The 10479-nt window shown below is 38.9% G+C and overlaps 1 protein-coding gene and 1 non-coding gene across 5 annotated transcripts in view; one reads left to right on the top strand and one right to left on the bottom strand.

Moving 5' to 3' along the window:
* Window positions 1–3512: 3512 nt before the first annotated feature.
* ASH2L (ASH2 like, histone lysine methyltransferase complex subunit) overlaps window positions 3513–10479 on the top strand; it is a 90218-nt gene continuing 83251 nt past the window's right edge. Inside the window, exons 1-5 of one of the 4 annotated variants that reach the window (XM_077144613.1) lie at window positions 3513–3740; window positions 4367–4433; window positions 4548–4693; window positions 8372–8460; window positions 8734–8828. In XM_077144613.1, coding sequence (XP_077000728.1) covers window positions 3553–3740; window positions 4367–4433; window positions 4548–4693; window positions 8372–8460; window positions 8734–8828 — 585 coding nt within the window. In that variant the 5' untranslated portion in view covers window positions 3513–3552. Of the gene's footprint in view, window positions 3741–3788; window positions 4136–4366; window positions 4434–4547; window positions 4694–8371; window positions 8461–8733; window positions 8829–10479 lie in introns of those variants that run through there. The other 3 variants (XM_077144614.1, XM_077144617.1, XM_077144616.1) reach the window with 3 other exon arrangements.
* TRNAG-UCC (transfer RNA glycine (anticodon UCC)) lies at window positions 7745–7816 on the bottom strand. The gene has a single exon. It is a non-coding gene; the product is annotated as a tRNA-Gly (tRNA).

The raw sequence follows: 10479 nt of genomic DNA, 5'->3' as shown, positions 1-10479 counted from the left end.
ACTTGCATAGCTTAGTGCTGTTGAAAGAAAGCACAGAAAGTATAAATTGGTGCCACAACAGATGTGCAGTCTCAACTCAGCCAGACCCTCACTGCCAGCCACCAGTATCTTCTCTTGGTCTCCTATTTCCCTTAATAATTACAAATTATAACTTAATTCCATCCCTCTTTCCTCCAGTCTCAGGAGTTGAATGGATTCCCTCTTCCTTATAAAGTTCTCCATCTCGACTGTTGACTTAGCTCCTGACCCCACTTTTTCTGGAAAGCTGCTCCTTCAGCCATCCCTCCCCTCTCTTCAACCTCTTACTCCATACTTACCAAAAGTAAACTGTTTCATGTGTCTGCTCCCCAACCCTGCACTCTGATTATCATCCAATTGCTTTCGCTCCTTCAGAGCTGAACATTTGCTTAGGGACTATTTCAGTAGAACTGAGATAGCGCAGATAATCATGTAGAAAGGATTTAAGAATTGTCGGCATTTTGGCGTGTTTGACTTAGATTTTTTTCCTTAAAGAAATAAAATGCCTTAGGGGAAAACTGGGAAAAGTTGTAAACACTGCTATTTCTACTTTCTTCCCTCCATTCCTTTCTGAATCCATTGTAAGGTGGCTTCTGTCCCCACATCTCCTCTGAAACTACTCTTGTTGAAATCATTCAGGACCTTCATTTAGAGTGTAGATTCTGTTCAACATTCAACCCCGAGCCCGTTGCCCTCTGAAAACAATGTTACATCAGTGTTTTTCAAGTTGCTGGGGTCTTCAAGTCAACTTAATGTCAGATGTTTTTAAAAGCCAAAATAGGATATAATGCAATGTGGAAATTGTTTCTTAAATCTTTTATCTCAAGTATAAATAATATAATGTGTATACTGGGTGATGTAAGATGTATTTCTTATTTGAGTTGTGGTCAAAACATGTGAAAGACATGTCTAAACCAGGCTTTCAGAATTTAATTTGTATTAAGTTTATCATCATGTTTATTTAGTTACAAGAGGATTTCAGGAGGATTGTAAACATTAGCACCATTAAATAAAGCTTAAAAATTATTTCCAGTGTACTGATTTGATACCTGCCATCACCCATTAAAAAAATATATGAACAAGGTTTCTTTAATAGTTAGAAATTTTGCATCATCTTGTTCTCTCTTTGGACTCATAATTCTATTCCAGTCCCTTCAAAGGATATAGTGTAATATATAAGTAATACATGTTATTTTTTGCTACAAATTCTGTAATTTTTCTCTGCAATAAAAATATATACACAAGCTGAAAATTTTTTAGATTCCTTTGACCGTAAGGTGCTATTAACGCAATCAAGAAGAAATGTTTATCAATACAATTAACAGTACATAATTGACCAAATATATATATTTTGATAATTAGACCTAAAATAAAATTTTATTGGTGATACAACTTTATGAGATTGAGCATTTATTTTTTGCAGTTAATTTACCTTTCCATGAATATCATTACTGCTAAAACATTCAGCAACAATTCTATTCTTATTTTTCATTTTTGTAGATATAAGAATGGACAATCTTTGTTTACATCAATAAGCAAATTCCTGTTTAGGATTTATCAAAGCAATGGAACACAATTTTTGAACTCCTTTAGAGTTTTATGCCAGAACACATGGTGATCTACCACCAGTTATTCCTGATTGTTCTTGTGTCTGGTGCTTCAGAGGTTTGTATGCTCTGTTGAAATGTATAATCCATTCAGCATTAGAGGAAAGTACGCCTTTCTTTTGTAAAGTGGGAGAAGGGAGTATCCTAAGGCGATTTTTTTGTTTCTGTTTTTGTTTTTGTTTTTTAAGAAATAGATTTTAAACTGTCCTGACCTGAAAAACTTCTAGGGGTTTATATCCTGGAGACTGAAAACCATGGCTCTGAATGATTTCACCTATTAGTTCTCACCTGTAGTCCAGACTTTCTTTCTCTAAGCACCAAACTTCTCTAAACTCTTAAATCCTCTTTGTTTAAATATTTTTATTGACAGAACAACATACAAATGCAAACATTCTTAACATATGAACATTCCATACTTGGTGTACAATCAATGGCTCGTGATATCATCACATAATTGTATATGATCATTTCTTAGAACATTTGCATCACTCCAGGAAAAGAAATAAAAAGAAAAAAACTCATATATACCATACCCCTTACCCCTCCCTCTCATTGACCACTAGTATTTCCATTTACCCAATATATTTGAACCTCTGTTCTCCCTATTTTTTTGGAGGCGGCAGTGGTGGTGGTGCATGGTCTGGGAATTGAATTGGGTCTCCTGAATGGAAAGTGGGCATTCTAACCACTGAACTATCTTCGCACATCCCCCTCCCATTTTTTTTCTATACCCCTTACCACTCCCTTTCACTGAACACTAGTATTTCAATCTACTCAATTTATTTTAACATTTGTTCCCCCATTATTATTTTTTGGGGGGTAGGGGTGGGGTGCATGGGCTGGGAATCGAATCCGGGTCTTCCGCATGAAAGGCATGCTTATTTTTTTATCTATATGTTTTACTCATCTGTCCATACCACAGATAAAAGGAGCACCAGACACAAGGTTTTCACAATCACACAGCCGCATTACGAAAGCTGTATCATTATACAAGCATCTTCAAGAAACATGGCTACTGGAACACAGCTCTACATTTTCAGGTACTTCCCTCTAGCCTCTCTAATACACTCTAAACTAAAAAGGGGATATTTATGTAATGCGTAAGAACAACCCCCAGAATAACCTCTGACTCTTTTTGGAATCTCTCAGCCACTGACACTTTGTTTCATTTCTCTCTTCCCCTTTCTGTCCAGAAGGTTTTCTCAATCCCTTGATGCCGAGTCCCAGCTCATCATGGGATTTCTGTCCCACGTCGCCATGAAGGTTTACACCCCTAGGAGTCATGTCCATGTAGAGAGGGGGAGGGCAGTGAGTTTGCTTGTTGTGTTGTGGGTGAGAGAGAGAGAGGCCAGCCCACAAGTTTTGCTTTCGGTCTCCACCAGGGTACTTCACTCCCACCTTGCCTAGGCGGGCTGCGCTCTAGAATCAGACTAAGCTCCCATCTCAAGAGGTTGTTTGTTAGTGTGCGCTCAGTGGTGGATGAGTAGGGAGGTGCGACAAATGAAAAGTGCCTGTCTTCCTGGGAGATGTTTCGCATGTTTACCGAAGAGTCACATTTGCAGCGCTGACCAGAGCGTAGCAAGACCACACACAGCCAGCGCTCTCACGGCAACTCGTCTGCGCGGTGAGTCCCAGTCTTAGGCACGAAAAGCCTCAGGGTTCACCCCTGAAACGAAGCGAGTCCTAGAGGAACTCTGATTCATACCCGTGCTACCTGCACCCTCACCTCACATGGTCGGCTTCCGTCACGTTCCGGAGGCCCCGCTCTACTGGGCCAGCCTGCCCGACCTTAAAGCGGGCCGGGCTTGTGCTGTCCTCCTGCTGGGGGAGGACCTACTGCAGGCCTTTACCGTTTAAAGAACACAGCCGCTCCGGGAAGACGTGCAGACGAGACGGTGATCTCGCGAGAGCCTGTGCGGCAGCAGTGATGGCGGCGGCGGGAAGCGGCCCTGGGCCGGCAGCGGTTGCGGGACCTGGCCCTACAGTGGTCGCAAGTGCAACCGCGGCGGAAGAGGGAGAGACGAAGCCGGTGGTAGCAGTGGCCACCGTCCCAGCTGGAGAGGGGACACCTGTGGTTACCGCAGCGGAGCCGGGTTCTGGGGAGGCCGAGAGCGGGTAAGAAGCCCTGTGGACCCAGGCAGACTCCGGGAGTCCCGCCCCTCTGAGAACCCTTGTCTTTCCCGGGAGCCTTCGGAACCTGCGCCTCAGGGCTAACGGCTCGTCCCGACACCACCTGACCAGTCCCCTCAGAGCAGCTTCTCAGACTAACCGCCTTTCTATACTTGTTGCGGTCAGTGGGAGCGTAGGGAGGATTTTTTTCTGAGCCTCTCACTGGCCTCTGTATCCTGGATGGGGGCTGGGAGCTCATTCCTCTAGCAGGAGTCCCTTAACTCAGCTATTCAGAGAAGAAGTCAACCTGCAGTGCCAGATGGAAATAAGTAATAGCTTCTGTGAAAACCGTGGGAGCGCTGCAGCTCTGTGAACTTCCCTCAAGGCCAACTCCATCCTGTGTAGGCTGTTTTGTAAACCCATTAGGCTTCTCTCTGTCCATTGGGCTTGTGTCTTGGGCCCATTCTTCCTAATGTCCTGACATGAACCTCGGACTTCCAGTCTGGGGTAGGGTAGCTGAAAGAGCTGTAGTTATGTGAAGTCCAGCTGTACTCTGAACATCTTTGGTAGTAGGCATTTTGAGGTTTGTTTCTTTTGAAGATTCTTACTAGAGTGATTTCGTTATCTTATAGGGATGCAAACTTGGTTGATGTCAGTGGTGGTTTGGAGACAGAATCCTCTAATGGGAAAGATACACTAGTAAGTACTTCTTTTTGTATGTCTGCAAGGCAAAATAGTTTGTTTTTGAAATCTTAAGTGAGTCAGAAATTACGTTAACTAATGATTGATTTTGTTACTGCTCTGTGGACACAGGAAGGAGCTGGAGATACTTCAGAGGTGATGGACACCCAGGCAGGCTCTGTGGATGAAGAGAATGGCCGACAGTTGGGAGAGGTGGAGCTGCAGTGTGGAATATGTACAAAATGGTTCACAGCAGACACCTTTGGCATAGATACCTCGTGGGTATTTTTCGGTCTTTCTAAGAATCAATTTGTAAAATAGGTATTTAACATGTTCAGCAGTTGAACAGTTAGTTTGTAGACAGGTATAAATGCATAGTACTTTGTATGTCTTCTAACCTCTGTTCAGTATATAGAATGATGAATCAGGAATAGTTTTAATTCCCATAGCATCTGTTTTCTGCCTATTGAAGGCATAGCCCTAATAGGTACTGTGTAGGTATTGTCCCTGTGTTTGAACTTACAGACTGGTTGGGAGAAAAAAAAGTGTAATTGCAAAGCATCATATAATCACATTTATTTTTTTAATAAAAATTTTTTTAGAGAAGTTGTAAGTTTACAGAACAATCATGCATAAAATACAGGATTCTCAAATAGCTTACCACCACCACCATTTGTATCAGTGTGGAAAATTTATTACAATTGATGATAGCATTTAGTTGTAATTCTACTAATTTTTTGAATGTAACAACAAATGTAATTTTTGTTGCAATTGATAAAGTATCATTAAAGTAGTAGTATTAACTATTGTCCATGGTTAATATTTGATTGTTGCAGATTGAATTCAACAGCATATTAGAAGGATCATACAGCGTGACCAGGCGGGATTTATTCCAGCTATGTAAGGGTAGTTGAACACAAAATTAATTAATGTAATATACCATATCAACTAATCAAAGAAGAGAAAGCACATGATTATCTTGATTGATGTAGGAAAAACATCTGACAAAATTCACTATTCTTTTTTTTTTTTTTTACATTTTTTATTGTGAAGTATAACATATAAAACAGCTAACATTTTGAAGTATATTGTAACAAGTAGCTGTAGAACAGATTTCAAAGTTTGGTATGGGTTTTACAATTTCAGGTTTTTCCTTCTAGCTTCTCCAAGACACTAGAGATTAAAAGATAAATCAGTATAATGATTCAGCAGTCATATTCATTTGTTAAATCCTATCTGCTCTGGTATCACTCTTCCTTCTCCTTTCTTCCTTCTCCCAATCTTTAGAGGTATTTGGGCTATGCCCATTCTACTTTTTCATGTTGGAAAAGGGTGTCAACAATATGGAATGGGATGATGTACTTGGAGAGGCTGGCCCCTCTGGAATTTCAGGACTTATCTGGCCTAGGAACCATCTGGAGATTGTATGTTTCTGGAAAGTAATCTTGGTGCATGAAACTTTTGTAGACTCTCAGATAGAGCCCTAAGTGTTCTTTAGGGTTTCAGCATCCTTTCTTGATAAAAACACTTCAAAGGATAGGAATAGAGAGAATTTTTTTCAACGTGATAAAAGGCATTTATGAAAAACCCACAGCTAACGTCATAGTCAATGGTGAAAGACTTTATAATCACATTTTAACCTTGTACTGGGGGCTGTGGATTTGAGTAAAGCATTGATGTTTATGTTGCACAGAGCCTGTTGTCGAAGTTTGAGATGACTGTGTTTCTTCATGCCCAGGCCACCCCTTTTGCCCTTTCTCCTGGCCTCTTATAATTTTCTTTAGATATCCTATGCTCTCAGCAAAACTTCATTTCCAATTATTTACATCTTCTGGTGAGTTTAAATCATTTTATGATTGATTGAGAATGAAAGGCTTCCTGCTGTAGGGATTCAGCCATCAGCTGGCACGTGAGCATCATTGACTTGTTATGGGAATAACTGTACTGCTGGCTGTCTGTAATGTTTATGACCTGCACTATAAAAATAAATTGAGATAATACTGTCACAAAACAAGGCTGTGTTAATTCTGAAATTAATCCCCCTTGAATAGATCTATGAAGAAATATTTCCTTTGTGACTTGTGGTATGCTGATTTATGATCCCTTTCTCTTTTAATTAAAAAGTTAAAATAGGTTTTGGAAGTGTGAATGTTCCATTTAATGTGGCTGAAAAACCAAGGATAGAATGTTAAAAAAAAAACAAAACAAAACATTGAAGGATCCAGAAGAAAAAATGGCTCTTGATAGAAAGAACTGTAGAGAATATACAGTCTAAGCAATGCTGTTCACTTATAAAAGGCTTAAGATCAGGCCACTTTGGCCAGAGAGAATTTATTTGGACAGATGGGGATCTCTAACAGGAAATTTGCCAGCGAGATAACTGGGAAGAATCTGGGAAAGACTCAAACCATAGTTCAGTTTTCATAGTTTGGAAAGGCTGGTTTGTACCTGTATTTGATCACTTATTCCTAAAGTCCATCTAGGTGGGACGAAGTCTCTTTTAAGGCTAAAGTAGAGGCAGTGAGAATAGCAGAGTAAGAAACAAAAAAGCTGGCCTCAACACCTGATTGTGGCTTTATTTTCTGTAAATGACTTTGTCACATCTACATATTTAACAGAAGGGTTCCAGAGAAAACTAAAGGTAAGGTAATCAATCTTAACATCTCCAAAGATGCAAGAATGTTGTTTAATTCTTTGAGTGGTAGCAATGGATTGCACATATTTGAGAACCTTTTCTTTGAGAATTCCTTAAGCTGGTTTCAGCAGAGTCTATGTTAAACCTGCCTGTAGTCACATTTCTTCTCTTCCAATTTAAACAACTTATACTAAAGGTCTTTTGTTCTTTGGTTACTTTCTTCTTTTTTAAGGTTAAGCTCTCCCTAATGCTTTTCCAGTCATCTAGTACATCACTACCACATCACTCTTCTCTTATGTATTATTCCTCAATTATGCCCTCAGTCTCTGCTGCATTCAGTCTTCCCCTCCACTGGCTTCTTTCTGTCTGCTTTCAGTAGATCTTCCCCTACCCCCAAACTCAATCCTCTTGTGAGATTTCTCTTTATGGTACACCAGTGTTAATGGTTAGAATGTCCTCATATCCCTCCTTGTTCCCATGCCCCTTCTAATTCATCACCAAGCTTTCCCAATTTTTTTTCTCATATACTTGCCCTGTTCTGTTTCTATTATCGTCCCTCTAGGTCAGTCCATTTTTGTCTTCTGCTGGGACTTCTACAAAATCTTTTATATATTTTTCCCTTTTTCTAATTTCTTCTCCCTTCAGATCTATCCTATTACTCTTCTCTTTTTTGGGGGGGGGGGGGGGAGGGGGGTGCATGGTCTGGGAATCGAACCCAGGTCTCCTGCATGGAAAGCAGGCATTCTAACCACCGAACCACCCATGCGCCCTATACTGTTGACTTGAACCATGTCATTTCCCCATCAAGAAGTATCTGTTAATTACCCACAGAAAAAATCCATTTGGCACATAAGACCTTTTTGTATTTCCTTTTGTTCAAACCTTATTTTCTTATTATATCCCTTGGCAAACTTGTTTATACCAATTTGCACTTTTCCCCTTAGCTTGCGTTTTTTTATCACTATGCATAGTTCACCCATCTAGAAAACCGACTCATCTTTCCAAAACCAATTTATGCCTTAGTGTTCTTTAAAAAAAAAAAAAAATCTTCCCTTACTTCTAAAGCTGAAGTTACTACTTGGGTGATTTGAACTATTATAGACTAATTGCTTTTTATAGGAATCATTTAAAATTAGGTATATAATGTTTTTTTATTTCTGTGTTATATTCTTGAATAATTATTTCCATTTTTAATTAATCTTTTCATACATTCTCTCTGTCCTAAGTTTCACTGAGGGGAAATGATTACTGTTAATTGGCTTGTCATAAAGAAGTGGGAGTTTGGAAGCTCACTGGTTTGTACTGTTTGACTCCTCTGCAGATCCTGTCTACCTTTCATGACCAACTACAGTTTTCATTGCAATGTATGCCATCACAGTGGAAATACCTATTTCCTCCGGAAGCAAGCAAGTAAGAACAAACTCTCGAGTACTTCAAAATGAATTCTAGCTAGCTGGAAAAGAAAAGGGATTCAGGCTTAGCAAAATCAGGCAAAGGTCTGGTAGCTAGTAGAAGTTAAGTTGGGGTTTAGCTCTGAATAATTTCTGTTGCCCATTTCATATCATGTGATAATTCTACTTTTTGCTTTTGTAGTTATTGATGTGTGGCCATCTAGTTGAATATTCCCTTGGTGATAGAGATAAAGTGCTATAGATAACTTTTTCTCTCATTTTATTTTTATAGACTTGAAGGAAATGTGCCTTAGTGCTTTGGCCAACTTAACATGGCAGTCCCGAACGCAGGACGAACATCCGAAAACCATGTTCTCCAAAGATAAGGTAGAGATGGAATTAATGTCATTACAGTTATGCCAAAGAATCAGGTGAAAGTCCTGAATATACTGTTTAACAGCAAGTATTTTCCTCTCACTTCTTATAAATATGTGATTGTGGATTCAGTAGTTAACCTTGTTCTGATTTCATTATTTCATATAATTTACTAGTTTTCTAGTACGTGCATGTTATAATGTCATGTGGCTTAGCTGTGAGTAGGAGGAATCCTTAAAATAATTTTGGTTGTCTTTGTAGAAACGAACAACTCTCCATCCCTCAGTTAATAATCAGGTCTGAGGTAAATCTTCTCAACCTCTTCTAGCTGTTTTTATAGTTTCTTATTCCAGATTTTGTATGTGGGAAGAGGTGATCAATTTATACATGCTTTTAATTATCAAGAATAATTATTCTTATCAAACTGGAAAACCACATGCCTGAAATCAGGACTCAAAATTAGTCATTCCTCCTATGGTTTGTGGCAAGAAATATAATGAAAATAAGTAAATTTAGAAAACTGTGAAGTTTACATTGTGACTGAGTATACATTCAGACCTACCCACTTTCATTTAAAACTAAAAATTTCACGAAACAGTGCTTACCCTCTGATCTTTTCCCTCTGCCTTCTGATATTTTCTGTTCTAGTCATTACTGGTTTTTACCTGTGAAATTGATTTTATAACTTACTAATTGATTGCAACCTATGGATTGAAAAACACTGGCAGTAGGGTGTGTGGTGAGACCCACTAAGGTTGGGATAAAATTTGCAAAGGCCTTGACTACCAAGCAGAGAAGTTTGGACTTAATCCTGTAAACTAAAGAATTAACAGAGGGATTCCTCCCTACCTCCCCCCCACCTTTTTTTTCTGTGTTGAAATGTTTTAAATAAGGGACTACCATAGTTAGATTTTTTTTTTTCCCTCTTGGTTTATTTTTTCCCAAAATACTATTTTTGAAAATTTTCAAATCTATAGAAAAATCCGAAGAATAGTACAATAAGCATCCATTTATGCTTTACCTACATTTGCCGGTTAATATTTGGCTATGTTTGTTTTATCTACCCGTATCTACATATTCTCCCTAGGCTATATGAGTCTAAATTGTAGATATCATTATACTTTACCCCTAAATACTTCTGTGTGTATCTCTTAAGAATGAAGATATTGTCTTGTATAACCACAATACTGTGATCACACTCAAGAAATTGAATGTCAATGCCATGCAATGAAATACTTTTATTCTTAGATGCTATAGTCTTTATAATGTTTCAGCTAAGGAGACATTATTATTATGCCCATAATCATCTTCTGCCATGAATGAAAATAGGTATAATCCTCCTGTTATCCCATGAACAACAGAATATTCCAGGTTTCCTTTGTACTTTTCCTGACTCAGCCCTGGTACCCTTTAGTAAAGATTTGGTTTTTATCATGCTAACTATAACAGTGATAGGCTGCTGAAGGTGATCTAGAATGGGGAAGATTTGATGGTGGAATCAAATTCAGACACTGTTTCAGTTATATGGGCAACAGCTCGCAAAAACCACGGTCAGAGTTGGGATGGAAAAGAGGCCTAAAACTGCAAGAGATTTCTGAGGTTTTATTTGGTGACCATTTTGTTGTGAAGAGAATTAGGGAAGAGTTAAGAATGACTCCCTGGT

This window comes from Tamandua tetradactyla, chromosome 26 (assembly GCF_023851605.1).
Source record: "Tamandua tetradactyla isolate mTamTet1 chromosome 26, mTamTet1.pri, whole genome shotgun sequence".
Taxonomy (NCBI): Eukaryota; Metazoa; Chordata; class Mammalia; order Pilosa; family Myrmecophagidae; genus Tamandua; species Tamandua tetradactyla.
The sequence above is the reverse complement of the archived record's forward strand: the minus strand, read 5'-3'. Positions and strand labels throughout refer to the sequence as shown.